General features: G+C 42.9%; 1 protein-coding gene across 1 annotated transcript in view; it reads left to right on the top strand.

Annotated features, from left to right (window-relative positions):
* The window catches only part of celf2 (cugbp, Elav-like family member 2), a 328,160-nt gene that overhangs the window by 57,751 nt on the left and 253,669 nt on the right, over positions 1–16,740 (top strand). The window contains exon 2 of the mRNA XM_049567268.1: positions 11,542–11,577. Coding sequence (XP_049423225.1) covers positions 11,542–11,577 — 36 coding nt within the window. The remainder of the gene's footprint in view (positions 1–11,541; positions 11,578–16,740) is intronic.

Here is a 16,740-nt window from a genome sequence, read left to right as displayed (position 1 = left end):
AGACATTACTGGAAGATTTAAGAGCACTGAACTCTTTTTTTTTATTTGAATGTATAATAATAATAATAATAATAATAATAATAATAATATTCTACCTGTTCTACGTCAACTTTCCATCTTGTTTTAGTATTTTTTACTGTTCAATAAATGTTTCTTATTTTAAACTTGAGACCTGTAATATTTGTTATCATTGTGTCATTTTTTTGATGTAAATTGAGGGAGCAAAAGCAGTATTGGCCCCAAATATTGGCTCAAGAAAATCGGCAGTCCATAATTGGTCATTGGCTAAGGGTGATGGAAAAAAATCGGTATCAGTAGGGCATTGGCCCTAAAAAATCCATATCGGTCTGTCCCTACTATCCACCACCCAAACCTGCCTCCTTACTGGACCACTCGCTTTCGTCTTTACTCTCGTCAGCACATTGGTCATGAATTCACAGCCTTTCAAAATTTGCGGGTTATGCACGAATTACTGGCTCATCGTTTTGTGGGATGTGTACGAATTTTGGTGCATTACTTTTTTACAGGAAAACGCATGAACAGCGCCAACAACAGCCTGTCGTATTGGTCTTCCATTGCCCAACTACATACCAGTGTTGTGCTGAATCAGCACATTGAAAAAGAACATTGTGTCTTTATTAGTTTAAACTTCTACATAATGACTGGTAATCCATTGAAGAGAAGTTTTGTGGGGCGGACCGTGCACAAACGTGACACCATATTTTGCAAAAAGGTTTGACATGTATCAGCTGAAAGAAGTGAAGCTGTGGTAAGAATCAGTCTGTCCATCACTACCCCAGGGCCCCTTTGTTGCCATTTTCCATCCATCCACTAGATGCCCTCGGACTTTCCCTCCTCCCCTAATCACCTGACTGCCCCACCCACCTGCTCACCTGCATCTCATTCCCTCATCAGCCTCCCAGTTTCACACCAACCCACTTTCATTTGTTCCCTGCCAGACCATCAATGCTGCTTTCTTGCTGTGTGTTTTTTGCTTCGGAGCTTCTGTTACTCTGCCTGGATGTGTAGCTGCCAGCCTGCCTGCTTACCTGAACCTGCCAGTAAGCTCATATTCCTTTAGTAAATCACTGAACTTATTAGATTTGGATTTGGATCCCTGTTACCTGCAGTCACTACACCATGATATATGATGTCAAATGACTTGTAATAACTTTTGAGACATGCACAAATACAAAACTGAACATTTTGTGTTTTGACCTGAAACTCAAAAGCTTGTAAATATGCACAAGCCCATTAGCTTTGACTTCAGGCTACACTGGAAAAAACACAAAACTCTTTAACAGCTGAAATGCATCCAAAAAAGCCTCCCCCTGGCTTCTGCACACCTACAAGAGTAAAGACCTTTAAAATGTTGCACACCGCACTGGAAAACAGTAGATAAAAACACAGTCAGCTGTTGTGTTGACTATTCTTCATCCAGCCCTACTTCTCACATCTAATTTTCCCCTCCGCCCCGTCCCCCTCCGCCCTCCACCCTTCGTCCTCCGTCCGTGTTCACTTCGCACGATGTTATCATCCGGCCACCCGGTAATGGCCTTGCTCTCGGCTCCACACACACTGGCATCGTATCCGTCGCCCCAATCAAAACCTTAATGCATCTCAATTTAACCACTGTTGTAACACATACACACACATGCACGCTACTCTCTCCCTGTTTCTTTCCCTCTCTAACATACACACACACGCGTGGAGTTTATTGTGTTGTGAGCAGTGACGGGTCGGGGAGGGCGGCATCAGTAATGCGTGACGCGTGCCTCCATAACGCTGGCCTCATTTGCATGTGTGAGGAGGTCTGGGCTAATGGAGCTGATCTGTTGTGCTGTTATTAAATGGGGAAAGAGAAGGGGGGGGGGGTTATTATTAAAGAGGAGGAGGAGGGAGAGACAAAAAGAGGGGAGGTCTTCTCTCCTCTCCCAGAGGCATGATGGATGATTCAGGAGTCTCTCCTCCATTGAGTTTAAGTTGTTGTACAATTTGCAGTGGTCACACAGCAGCACACACATGCACACACACACACACACACACACGATGTGCAAGTACGTGTAAGTGCGCTGAGACCTGCCTGCGTACCCTTTGAATATCACGAGGTAAATGAGGCCTAACACACTACTACCACTTCTCCCTTTTGTTCACCCTGCACCACTCAGGTCGTTTCTCTCGCTGCATTTAAATGTCCTCAATATGTCACACATGCATGCATGAACGCATGCATCCCTGCTAACGCACGTGCACTCGCTTCTGCACACACACGCTCACACAAGCGCGGTAAATGAAGCCTGTTGGGGCACTTGTTTGAGACCCTTTTTATGGCCTACACATGCACAGTTTTACTGCTGCGTATGGCAGAGTAATGGCCGTTTCCCAGCATCAGACTGTGGAGCAGTTCCTTTTGAATTGCTGATGGAATAGACTGTAAAATAATGTTTTATTATTGCATTGATTTTGTATAGTTTCCACGATGGAATCAACAATCCTGTAGTTTATTTTTCAGTGTAAAACACCAGTGCTGCAGTAGAATGTGTTAATCAATGGGAACGTGGCTGTAAAGAGTTTATTTCCTCGTTGGTGGTGACAGGAAGCTGTCATCAGGACTTCTTCGCAGGCACCTTTCAAGCCTTCAGACAGATTTTGGGTGGAATATGCTTTTTATGATCAAAAAACTCTTTGATCTTAACAGTGTCATCCACACAGACACATGTGAGTCAGTGCTTTTATGAACCGTTGACTCACTTCGAGTTGCGCCCTTCCCGATACGCCAGCATCCACCGTGAACGCGGCATCAGTCGGAGGATGATTAATGAAAAGGCAGCTCGCTGGTGTCCCTCACGTCGTCCAATCCTCTTCCCTCCCTTCAGCGCTTTGGCACGGCCGTCTACGACAGTCATCCTCCAATGGGAGAGTATAGATCCATCTGGAGGCGGGCCACCAGCCCACATCTGACATCATCTTAAGACCTGGCACAGTTTGCTAGGATGACACCGGCTGTCTCTCACACACACACACACACACATACACACACCTGCGATGGAGATAAGATTAAGACGAAGAAAGAAGTGGGAAGTCTTGGGAGGGTGTGAAAGTCAAGCGTGTGAACGTATTTATCGGTGTTTTAAGAGATGTGTGCGTTGGGATGTGTTGATTGGTCGGGGATCGTGGGTACACTATGTGAGGCGGGTTGTGTATATGTGAGAGGCAGGTGAGAAGGAGAGAAGTGTTTGAAACAGAAAGTGTTAGAATGACACAAACGGGCTGCAGAGAGTTGGATGATGAAGGAGAGAAAAACATTTTGGAAGGTAGAGACGCTCTCAGAGTTTTTAAAACGACCAAATATCAAAATGAGAAATGTATCAATCAGTCAGTAAGCAGTTTTTGTTTGTTACGAGGTGACCATTATCAGGAATTAATGGACGACGTGAAGGCCAGAGGAGGATGGTTGCCTCTGTGGAGTTATTATTTCCTGATTATGGACACCTCGAAAGGTGTTAACCTGCTTAAATCATCATCAGTCGCCAAATATCTTGATGAAATATTTCACAAAACTTGCCACGTACCTGTCAGGTCCTTGTTCCAAGTGCATTTTCCAAACTACTAGATGACGAAAAAACTGACAAAATTAGCCTCCCGACATGGCTCCATGTAGTTTCTTAGAGGTTTCTATCCATCTGTGAAGAAATGCACTTCCTTACGTTGGACACTAGAGGCATCATCCATACATTTACGGACCTACAGACACCAGACACATATGTAAGTGGAAACGAGGCGTAACACCGAATCAGCCACTGCAAGTTAGCCCACATGCTAACAAGCTAACAAGCAACATAAACAAATCAAAGATGCAAACTACGCTTACTATTCGGATACGTCTGCTAGTCCCCGATATTCGTGCAAAACAGACTCCTCATCTAAGTCCGGGTTTGTCTGAAGCTCAAACATGTTTGGCTGAATCTCTCTGATGTTTCCTCGAACGCTAACACTAGCCGTCTTGAAATGCATTGCTGTTTTAGCAACCTAGTGCAAGCAGGGCTAGAGAAAGTGGAAAGTGCAACTTACTGCAAGCAAATTTCTCAACAAGGAAAAAAAATAGATCTGCTTCCAGTCCCTTTTTGTTCTGAGGTTTTGTGAAACCAAATATTAGTATAATGTGTCTGGAGAGGAACTTCGACGACAACGCTAGCTAGCTATCCAGTCATTCCAGTCATGTCATTTTTTTTTTATGAAGTATACACTAAAGCTAACTTTAGCATTGTCTGTCAGATCCAGGAGTGGCGAGTCAAAGGGCGAATGGAATATGAGATGATTTCTTATGTGACTTCTTTCAGCTTATGTATTACATGATGAACAGACAGTTTAACTTAAGATACTTGGTAGGTTTTCTACACCAGAACACCCTCGGCTGCAGTATTCACTCAGATCGTGGTATGAAAACTGAATATCTTTTAGTTTTAGGCCGTTATTCAGACGAAAAGAAGAAATTTTTAAATGTCAACTTGGACCCTTTAAACCTTAAATTTGACTAAAATGGAAACCAATACCAAACAGAAGAATAGTAGTTTATTGGTGTAACAATAAGTTGGACAATTCAGATAGATTACACATTGCTGACGAGATGCATGTAAATGCAGGTTGTGCAGTAACCAGGTTACTGCAGTGCCTGTGAACTCATTCTCTGGTTCCCTTCTGTAGCCTGATTTCTCCCAGTAACCTGGTTTCTTGTGTCACTGATAATTGGCGAACATGAACCCCATAAGGGTTTTGACACAGTATCTCATGTCTGACACTATATTAGAAGCATCCATGTCACTTCCAATCTCCCAATACTGTGTGTTAAAAAGAAAAAGAGAGACAGAAGGGGGAAATAACTTTAAAAAGCTCCAACGTGGGAACGCTCCTGTCATCGATGGTGTTTAGAAGTGTCGTGACAGCTGGCTCATAGTGTGTCCCTTCATGTAGTACTAATGCAGAGTGTGTGTGTCGATGTGTGTGTCCAAATACGCCCGTGGTACTCGCCGGGTCCTGCCACCTGCTCCGTCTCTGCAACGGCTCTGGCACCGTCACCCCGAGGAGTCCCTCACATTTCAGCTTCGTTTTACGTCTCCGCCAGGCCTGCGGCGGCTTGAGGCCTGCAGGAGTTTGTGCTCAGGGTTCATACGCGCCGCCAAAAAGCTGTCCGTCGTGAAGCATAAGTCTGGCGCCTTTCCACCTGGACACTGTTTTCCCATCTGTTTCCATCCCAGTGATCAATTCTGACCCAAATCTTGTCGGCTCGACTTAAGCAGACCAACAAAGGGCAATTGATACCGCAGAAATCAGGCCTAAAAGCTTTCCACAAAATCATCACTCGCTCTGTAAAGAGACATGTTTATTTTGTAAGTAGCTCTTTGGTTAGGCAGCTAATCAGATTCTGGTCAGATGGAAATGTTGAAAGGGTAAGGCACTGTCCAGACCTAAAGTGGTCTCTTGTGCAATAACAAAGTTCCCACAGTAATTTAAAATTTTGAAAAGGCGTTTCAAGACATTTCCGCACAAATAAATGTCCTGTTAAAACCATGTTTCTCTTAAATGTCAGCTTGTTATGAACCAAGACAAACAGCCTTGTTTTAAACCTTGTGCCAGGGCATTTTGAGGTATTGGATTTTAAAGGGTACTGGAACATGGGACTTAACATTTTAATGTTAACAAATGCTTACATGACAAAGTAACTGTACTGCAGTCAGCACAATTTAGATCCAGCATTTTAAGGAGACGCCCAGTACACATTGTTAAATTAGCTTTTTCAGGTAATCCAATAATTTCTTAAATGGCTTTATTGACCTCTGAAGCAGTACTGCCCAGAAATGTTTCACAAGGGAGGCCACCTCCCTTGAGGTGGCAAAACCAAAACCAAAAGGCAGAACGAGATTTCAGGACATTAATGCTGTTGAAGTATATGGACTGATTTACTGTTAGTTAATGGTATGACGTATTCTGGCACAAACTGGACCGTTTGTGAATTCGGAGCACTGTCGGAAAGTACTGTTCAGTTAATTTATGTAGAAATATAACACTCCGTTTCTTCCACCAACAGGGCTCTCATTTTAGTGTAGAGCGTCAGACTGAATTTACCAACGCACCATGTCAGGTCACTCTCTCTCCGGGACCGCCAGTGTTACTTGAATAAGTAAACACTGACCAACGGGACCAGACTGGCCGACCTGTATGCTCTCACTCAGTGGATGGATGATGTCACAGGAAGCCAGTCTTACAAAGGAGGACCACACTTGTTTGTTTTGCTATGGAAGCTAACGTTAGCTAATGTGCTAAAAAGTTAGCGTTGCAGAGAAATCCAATATTCCTCTTAATCCCTCCCCAGTTTCTGATGAGGTGGACATGATAACCCTTAATACACATAACCTTATTCATCCCTACAACGGGAAATACTTTTTCCCTAACCTGATATGAAGTGTGCGCTGCACATGTGAGCATTTTTGATGATGGCCTCCGTCCAGTCCTTTGGTCTTATCACATTTAACCATCTTTGTTTTTGTTGACGGGCAGTGGCGGCTGGTTTTGAGTAGGGTGGGGTCGGTTCTCGGTAATACCAATTCTGTTCGGTACTCCGTCTTGAACCAGGTTTTTTTTTGTTTGGAGACCAACCAGACCGCAAACGTCAGGCCCAAACATACTCGGGCGGAATGTATCCAGAGCGGACTCCACGGAGGTCCGTCCAGACTAAAAGCAGACAATTTAGTCTCGAAGAAATCAAAGAATGCGCAAATATGGCAACACTTTGGCTTTGAGCCAGACGAAGGAGGCAACCCTTGTTTGCACTGATTGAGTAAGCTGCAAAATTTATTTTTAAGGAATAAAAGAAACAACGTGTTACTGTCACTCTGTTGTCCTATGGTCGTTTTTTATTTTAAATGAGTCAATTGCGCCTCCAAGTGGCGAAAATCCGGTATTACCGACATGATGCGGTTTTTCACAAAAAACGGATCTTTTTTTTTTTTTTTTTTCCCTCATACTGACCCAACCCTAGTTTTGAGCCATGACTCCTTCTATTCTGGCTCCCAATAACACAGCAAGACAAACACATCTTAAGACTCCTATGTAGCCTACAGCCCTGTGGGGGAGAGGCATGTACTGCCTCCAGCCAATAAAATGACATTATCATGACGTCGGCCCTAAAAGGGTCTATAAGCTACCACAATAATTCTCTACATACATGTGTAGGTGATTGTTCTTTAAATAAACTGGTTGTCTTTTTCTTAAAAAGACAAATTTAAAGCTTCAATTTGAGGAGTACATTGATTATAAGGAACAACCATTAACTGGATACAAACTCTTCAATTCTCTTGAGTTGAGAGTTTAATGGACCCCTTTGTAAATGGCCATGGCAGTTGTTCCCTTGCCAAAATGTAGCCTTACTTTTGAGTGTCATTAAGCCGCCTACCCATCAAGCTACGCCAACATGGCTAGTGCCAATTGATGCCTTCAATGTCTAGTTTCCAAAAATACCACCACCTTTGTGCTAGCTTGAAAAATCAATGCGCTACAGCCTCTTAAAGACAAGTAATATCAGTCTCCAGTTATTTTCGAAAGGGGGGCCAGTGGTTGTATCATGGTGGCCTTGAAACCCCTGGATCCCCCTTTAGGGGCGCCGCTGCTATGAGGAAGGGGAGTGTTTTAAACCAATAAAGAACCATTTAATCCGTCATCAGTATAACTTTATTTGAAGAAGCAGAGGAAGAATGGGGCCATTAGCATTAGCAGAGATAGCCACCGTGACTGAACAGACAGAGAAAGCAAAACAAGAAGAAACTTCCCGCGGTCACAGACACAGTTTGACTGACAGGTCACCTCTGGGAAGAGCAGCTCAAAAACAAACCACACTAATGAACGCTCACAGTACCAAATACAGAGAACGATTTGTGAAAACAAATCTTGAATATTGCACTTCCACAGTTTGGCAGTTTAATTGAGTCACTGTAACTTCCTCTGGCAACAAGTAAAGAGCCAGAAACAAGTGGAGTTATTTCATCCTAATGGTCCGGGCAAAAACATTAGATCAAATTTAGATTTTTAAAAACTCAAACTTGCAAATTCAACCTTCTAACTTGTCTGTAATGTAAGATCCTCTTGCTCTGGAGCTGCCAGATTTCATCATCCTCGACTAAGTATCATGTAAATAAGAGGAGCCGCTGGTTGTTTTACTGCGTCTTTAGTGTCGTCACACTCATAAACTTGCTCTAATGAAGTTTTATTGGGGTCTTTATAACTTCAGAACTGTTACATTTAAGCTGCAGTGAGTTAATAAGTCACAAGAAGTGTGCAGTGTAAACGTTTTGCTTGTATATATGTATGTAGATTAAAAAATATGAGCGATGGTGTGTGTGTAGCGGAGTTTTATGTGCAGTAAGTTACGAGTGTCTTCCTTGTACGCGTGTGTATGCGGTGTGTAAACCTGCGAGTGTGAGCAGTGTGTGTTTGATGTTCCATTTACCCTGTTTCATAATTCATGGCATTGGGAGAATGGACTGAAGCGGAGGTGGCTATCTTGTGTGTGTGTGTGGTGTAAGTGTGTGTGTGTGTGTGTGTGTGCGCGCGGCGGGATAACAGGATGAGCGTTCTGTGGTCGGAGATGAAACAGACAAGAGTGTGTCTTTGAAATGCAAAGAGTGGCGATAGCGGTGATTGGCCACTGTGTTGAGGAGGAGCAAGGAGTTTTTTCTTCGCATTTCATCATAATACACACACACACACACACACACTCTCTCGCTCTCACACACACACACTGGATATTAATGACAGCATTGTTAATTCATTATTATTTTATTTACCTCTGTGACATAAAACCCGAGCTAATTTGGTGCAGCTCTGAGCTCTGGAGGGTTGTGTGTGTGTGCGTGTGTGTTGCATTGAGTGTAATGCTCGCTCACACAGTGTCTAGTGGTGGGGCCTGGGGACCAATTTATTTACATGCAGTGGAAGAGGAACAGAGGATTGGAGGGAGGGATAAAACAAAAAGGGAAGAAGAGAGAAAGAGGAAACAGCGGGGAATTATGGAGAAAACCCAGTGGAATGAACAAGTTTCTCTACTCTTCCCAAGGACAGACAAGACCAATTTACTATTTAGATGGCTCAGTGTGTGCGTGTGTGTGTGTCTTGTGTGTGTTTTGTTTTGCCAGTATCTTATGTGAGTTGTATCATATTTCCCGAAGCACTGCCTTCATCGGCGCCCAACTGTTTTACTTCCACTGTTAAAAAGTACCTAAAGTTAAAGCTGCAAAGCTCCTCTGCAGTCAACGGGACATCACTGATGCAATCGTAGTCTGGGAAAAATTTAACTTTGACTTATGTAAAATGGTTAACTTTTAGTGTAAGCAGTTTCTAAAGAGTGTTGTTATCACTGTGAGAATATGTGTCCATGAGGCATTGTGTGGCTGCGGATGTCTTAATACAACTTTTAGATTAATATGAGTGAGTTTTACGGGAGTTTGGTTGCATTGTGGGTGGGAAGATGGTTAGGAAACTTTGCTATAGCTGAATTAGAGTTTGGAACCTTGGGGAACGCTATGCATGTGAAGAGATACGGTGTATATACAGTTGGCTTTTTTAGAGGAATGAAGTGGTTATTATAATGCACATTTCATTTCTACATTATTTTATTTAATTGCTTTATATTTACACACTTTTATTTCATACTCTTATTCTTACATCTTAAAATTCTTTTCTCTTTACATCGGAGCAACTGTAACAAACGTTATGGGCTGCATTAAAACCGCGTTGGATTACCGCACCTTGAAAAACTCATAGTATATAAGGTCTAGCATCAACCAAAGCTAGCACCATGCGATGTGGGTTTGCTTCGCGTGACGGTGACAGTGACAGTGATGCTATTAGTCCCTTGTTCTTATCTACCGTAACAGAGACACTTGAGCAAGCATTTCAGAGACAGGCTGCTTGTGTGTCCAAATAAAATAAAACTTGGTGAAATCATCTCAGTGTGTTTATCAGTACTAACGTTTACAGCACATTTTAACAAAGCTGTGACAGTGCTGATGACTGTGATGAATTTGGTCACTGTAATTGTGAAAATTTTTGTGCCATTTCATCTTTATAGAGTGTGCCAGGGCTGACATCAAAACCCGGAAGATTAGCATTGCGCTGGTTCCTGGAAGAGAAAGTGAATGTGATTTTTGCATTGCGTTTTGGATTATGTCAGAAAATGAGCTCTGTGGCTAACACAAGTTTATGATACTTACAGGTTTTGTTCAGCGAGATAATCTTCACATATGAACACCTTTCAGACCGCATTTGAAGCTTAAATGCGATCACCAGAAGTAAAAAGCTAACGTTAGGCTTTAACGGACTACATGACTACTCCACGGTTGCATGACTCTTGACGTCACCGCCACTAAGCTTTCAACTGATTTCATCCGCTTTATTTTAAAAACATTGTATAATGGGGAAATCGGACTGTTTAAGCTAAATAAGAAGCTGTAATGGCGGACTGCCAGCACTCTCGCCTGTTCGGTGGTGATGACGTTTAATGTCCCCGACAGGGTTTGTAGTCGTATTGAGCAACTTGTTAGCAACCGCCTTTTTTACGACACGTAAAAGCTTCAAAATTCACAAGTAGGGTATTTACTGACGTGTTTAATGTCGTAGAACAAAACCTGAAACTCGCTTAAGCTTTTGTTAACCACAGACCTTATTTGAGGCATTTTACCAAAATCCCATTCAAAAAACGCATTGACTTTTAGACGAGAGAACCGGAAGTGCTAAAAGCGCTAACGGAGTTCCGGGTTTACTGGCACACTCTATTGTTGTATACCGTCTTGCTGTGCTAGGGTTTCAACGATATGAGGTTTTCAAGGTACGATAACCATCCCAGAACATCTAGTTTCATGGCATCATGGTATTACAGAATTCATATTATCAGTCAGAATAAGCCTTAAAGGAATGAAAACAGAAGAGTTATTGTTGGTTGAACAAAAAAAGTCTCCCCTTTGAAAATAACTAAAATAAAAGGGAGATCCTTCATGCAATTTATTTTTTTTAAGTATCATAGATAGCAAAGCAAATGTACACTGTATGATAACCGTCAACTTTTATATCATGTTACACCTTTAAACTGGTACATCGCTGCACTTACACACTGTTTATGTTTAAATAATGTAATAAAAACAATATCCTTTCGATCACGTGATAATTCTCTAAACCAAATGCTCAATTGCTGCAGATTGGGAGATTGTTTGTGTCTATTTGTCACTTAAAGCATGGAGCAGATTCTATCTGAGAATCATACAGACAGCAGAGTGTCATCAGCGTAAAATGGGAGAATTAGGTCCCAATTCATGGGAATGATATGCTTAGCTTTGTTGACATCCCTGCTTTGAAACTGAAACAAAGTGTTTTTTTGGGTGGAAAATGTTCACTTTTTGCTGCTTATGTCATTTTAATAATCGTTTTATTTGATATTTGTTATTCATTTTGTGTATTTTTCATGTTTTAGTCAATCATTTTCTTCTTGTCTTACAGGCAGGACGCCAGCGACCTCTCCGGACCGATACAAAGGTACTGCTGAACATCTTGTATTCTCTCTCCTTCTTTTCCCCCTCACTCATTTCCTTCCCCTCAGCCTCGTCCTCAATGAGGCATGCAGTGTATCTTCAGGCTTCAGGCCAAACACTGACTACATCAACAGGCATTGTAGCTCCAACGCTCGAGTGGTGTTGGCGATGTTGTTGGGGGATGGGGGGCAACGTGGAAAAACCGAGAGGAAGATGAGACAAGGTTGTGGGTAGAGAGAGATAGATAGAAATGAAGGGAGGGAGAAAAGGGGAAATTGGAAAGGAGAGATGTGACGCGGCTCAGATCTACGGCCGAGGAGGGTCATTAAACTAAACCCTTTGGCGACAGAGCGACAGATCAAGCGAGGGGAGGGGAGAAGAAGGTTTAAATAAGGGCTGGTCTTAAAATAGCAGTACCTATTTCTCATCTGAGGCAGAGTTAACAGGAAAAGGACGAATATCCTGCCCTGAAAACCATCAATGCACCCCCATCTCTTCCAACGTGGAGAGGGATAGTAGAAGGGAAAAAAGGAGCAGGGACACTTTTCCACCTTTTCAATCCATTTAACATCATATGAACACTCATAAAGTATTATGGTGCACCTATAATGCTTTACGGTCTGGATTATAATCAGTTAATGCTTACTGTTGCAACACTCGTAATGACTGGTTATCTACCAAAGGACCTAATAATGGAGCGTCTCATAAACATTTATAGGATGCGTAATGCATCAGCAGGTGTGGCTGTAAGTATGGCCATCAACCATCATAATTTGTTTGTGTTTTTATTAATGAGTGAACTGACCCTTTTAATATTTACATCATAAGAAGAGAGTGGGATTATTTTGCTTTTCAGCATTAGAAGTGATATTGACTAACAATGATTTCTCTTGCTGTGGACATGCCCTTTGCTAAGTAGTTGTTGAGATGAGTAGATGTGCTTTTATTCGGGTGTTTTTTGAATGAGGTGTTTCATGCTAGGAAAAATTGCATGTATTTCAGAGGATAAATACACTACAGTTGGTTCATGATGCATCAGATACTGTACCAAGTATTAGTTTGGGCAAATTTGAGAGTCTCAAAGGACTGCATTCACCAAACTTGGTGTCAGAACAACAGAAATGTTTAGTATTGTCCATTTTGAGCCAGTTATGACTCTTTGATCTGATTTTACTCTGTAATGAAATTAAGTGAATCTAATAGCTAATGGAATGAATCCATTATAAAACTTGATGTATATTTGGAATATACTGAGCATTAATGTATAGAATATGCAGTTTTAATGGGCTGAAACATTCCTTACCAGTGATGTAGTCCTTAAAGTAACTCACTAACTCCATAGACTTAACCTTTACTTTTTATTTAAGGCCCAGGTAGATGTTCCTTGCACTTTTCGTCCCCGGCCAGGAACCTATTGCTTTGTTAGAGATTATCATTCTCCTGCGCACTTGCATTTTTGAGGCATTTTGGAAGCTCCAAAACTGTGTCCGAACTGGTCAACATTGTAAAGCTCTGCAGATTGATCTCGACCAGTCCCAGCCATACCTGAGATTGCCCCACTATTGTGTGGAAGGCCTCAGTTGGGACAAGGTTGCTCCTATATTCACAAAACGTAATATGCACATTGCTGTCATCACTGCGGGCATATTTCTCATTCGGCTTTATTATCTCCGCCGACCATGAAGTCAGACATTTTGAATATCGTGCATTTGTCACGTACTATATGCAAACTTCTTCAGACTCCTCCTTAAAAGGTTTATCAGACTTGTTTCAAATCTGAGTTGTATAAGTATCTTCGTTATTTATTTTACCTTTATTTAACCAGGAAGTCTCTTTGAGATTGAGCATCTCTTTTACAAGAGATACTTGGCCAAGGTAGCTAACTATTGTCATGCTACATTGCAAAGAAATAGGTGATATCTCAAATGATGATGTCATAGGTCATGTGAGAATGCGCTACTACAGGCACTGTACAGGTATACAACTTTCTGGAACTCCTTTCAGAGGGATCAACAGATCCATCTCAGAATTGGGCAGCAGAATCTCAAGACCTTCACGATGCCAAACTGTGAAGCTTTTGTGTTTTCATTGAGTGGCGTTGCCGTGGCAGCATGGCGAATTTCAGTATTTTGCCATGACACAGGAAGCTGTTGTAACTCGACCAATCTGCCCCAGATATGACATGCTGGATAAGAGTCCAGGCCTGAAGAGATCTACATGCCCACGCTGACTCAAAGCGCCTCCTACTGACAACAGGAAGTCAGCTACATGTGACTAGGATTGTCTGATTTACATGTAATTTACATTGTGTGCATGCAATGTCGGACGGTTGCATGAAGGCACATTTGGTTCCCCAACATGTTCATCGCAGCTTAATTACCATTGTTTTTATCAGTAAAATAACCTCTAAATAAGTACTTGTAGTGCAGGAAAAAAGGAATAAAAGGTTATGAAGAACAGTTCTACAAACGTCTGCCTCATTGTCTCACAGCAGAATTGAATGATATTGAGTTTTAATAATACAGTCCCTATATAGCATCAGTGTAAAGCTACACCTGATTCACAGGCAAACGCAGCAGGTAAATCAGCTCAGATCAAAAACAAGATCCAGCACAGAACGAGACGCCGGCGGAGAAGAAGCAAAAAACACGGCAGGAAAAGAAAGAGACGACGACTGTGGCTGTGAATAATTAGGCAAAATAGTTTGCTTTTGTTTTTCTCTCTGATTGGAGAAAACAGGCGAGGCTGTGACTGGCGCATGAGCTTACACACACACACACACACACACACACACACACACAACCACACACAGAAACGATGTGTGTTACACACTAATCCGCCACACAGCTGCGTCATTCCGGAGCGTGTGTGTTTACTTCCTCTCTGCCTTCACCACCACCACCACCACCATCACCGCCGCCGACCCCCCACAATCCCCTGCAAACACACACACACACAATCACACAAAAGAGAACTGGGCGTATAATTTGATCCTGTGCTCTCTCCTCCTCTAATGAAGCTCTCTGGCGGTTTGACTGACACCCGGCTCGTTATTTAAGTGTCTGTTTTGGGCCAGGAGGAGGAAGAGGAGCTGGGAGGAGGAGGGGGGAATGGGGAGAAAGAGACAGGAAAAGTGGAAACAAGGGAGCTGGAGGAGAGGATGGGGCTGGAATTGGGAGGATGGGGATGGATAAACGGACGGCAGGATATGAAAACAGGCTGGAAAGATGGAGCGGGGATGGAGGAAAAGAGAGTCACGGGAGTCGTAGGGAGCAGAGGAGAGGATTCAGGGATGGAAGGGAGGTGGAGATAGGAGGACAACATGGAGTTTTAAAAAAAGAGGACAACGGCAATCAAGAGAAAAGAAGAGCGTTTGGGAGGAGAAAGAGTTGACGGCGGAAATAGATGATAAAGGGTGTGCAAGAGTGTGTATCTGAGTGTGTGCATGTGAGTGTGTGTATAATTGCAGGTCTTTGTGCTGATAATGTTCTTTGAAGGCACACAGCTGATAATTAGCAAGCGTGGCTCCACGGATGCCTTTCAGCATCGGTCATTATGAGCCGCAAACCCACTATTGGCTCTGACATGACCTCCTGAGACGGGGAGGACGGCGCTCGCGCACGCCGGCACACACGCGCGTACCGCCCTCCCACGAAAAAATACACAAATCGGCGTAAACAAGCGTTGATTAGCGTATGAATAGCATCAGCTCATGAGTGGAACAGATACAACAGCTCTCTAAAGGCCTCAAGTTCCTCTTTGGCACCGGGGCTGCAGGTGTGTGTGAGACGCACAAATGCACACACACACTTCCTGTTTACAGAGCCAGACACACATAGACAGAAGAGACTATAATTACAGGGATTCACACAATGTGGCGTCCCGGTACGCTGCGTCCGTTATTGCCTCCCCGGTTGCCACATGACAACAGCGGTCCCTCGCCACGGCGACTGCTCAGTGCGGCGCTTCTGGCCCCGCCTCCCCCCTCAGTATTCCCACATCTGAATATTTATGAGAAGAGGAACAGGCTCAGTGCAGTCAGAAGACACTGGCTGGAGTATTCTCGCTCCTCGGCAGTGACAGTTATCAGTGTTAAAGGCCCTTTCCTCAGCTCTAATTTATCCCCCAGTGAGAAAATGTCCGATGAGAGCTGCAGTGTGGGAGACGCACTCACCACAAACGCTCCCAGTCAGCACAACTGGCAAAAACGCGCCGTCATTTGACAGCCAGGAGGAATTTGCTCGTTTGGCGCCAGAACTTACAGGAATAGTAAAAACATGATGAGTCATGCGTTCTGCCCATCAGGAGAGTGACGCAGATTTTTATACAAACACTCTATGATAATTAGACGGGCCTGAGAATCAAGATCAGACTGTTTGTCTCCAGGAAGAAAGAGGATATGAAAACCCTCCAACATCTCTCTTCTTCTTCCTCCTCACGTCTTTCTCCCCCAGCAGACGCCTGCTGTACAATCATGTAGTGTAAAGCTTCAGTAGGCCTATGTGAAGAGTTTTGTGCCTTGCTGAATGGCACTTAAAACGTATGTATTCACTTCCTGTAGTGGTATCAAACCTTACAGATTGTACGAGAAGAGTCTTAACTGCAGAACTCCAGGCTCGGGCCCTCTCCTTCGTCACACCCTTTCCAGTCCCAAGCTTGGAGAAGGAAGTGAAATGCCAGAAACGACCATCAGCGTTCAATAGTTAAAATTAGCCACACGCCCTCCACCAATCACATCAAGTTACACAATACCACCTAACATTTCAGTGTAACTGGAATTTACAAAGTGAGGTTAGGTGACATTATGCAAAAGCAAATACCTTTTGCTAACCTTACAAGTTTGCTATTGTTAGCTAACAAGATAGTATTGTTTATTCTATGCCGTAATGTTAGCCTCCGTTAGCAAACTTAGGTTAGTAAGTAGGTCATTTGCTAACCTCAAGAGTTTGCTGACGTTAGCTCACATGCTAGCTTTGATAACTTTATATACAGTAACGTTAATGTTAGCTTAGCAAACTCAGGTTAGTAAGTAGTAAGTAGGTTATTAGCTAACCTTATAAGTTTGCTTTTGTTAGCTGACAAGCTAGTATTGATAAGTTTACATACCGTAATGTTAGCTTTCATTAGCAAACTCAGGTTTGTAAGTAGGTTATTTGCTAAACTTAAG

This window comes from Epinephelus fuscoguttatus, linkage group LG22 (genome assembly GCF_011397635.1).
Source record: "Epinephelus fuscoguttatus linkage group LG22, E.fuscoguttatus.final_Chr_v1".
NCBI lineage: Eukaryota > Metazoa > Chordata > Actinopteri > Perciformes > Serranidae > Epinephelus > Epinephelus fuscoguttatus.
The sequence above is the reverse complement of the archived record's forward strand: the minus strand, read 5'-3'. Positions and strand labels throughout refer to the sequence as shown.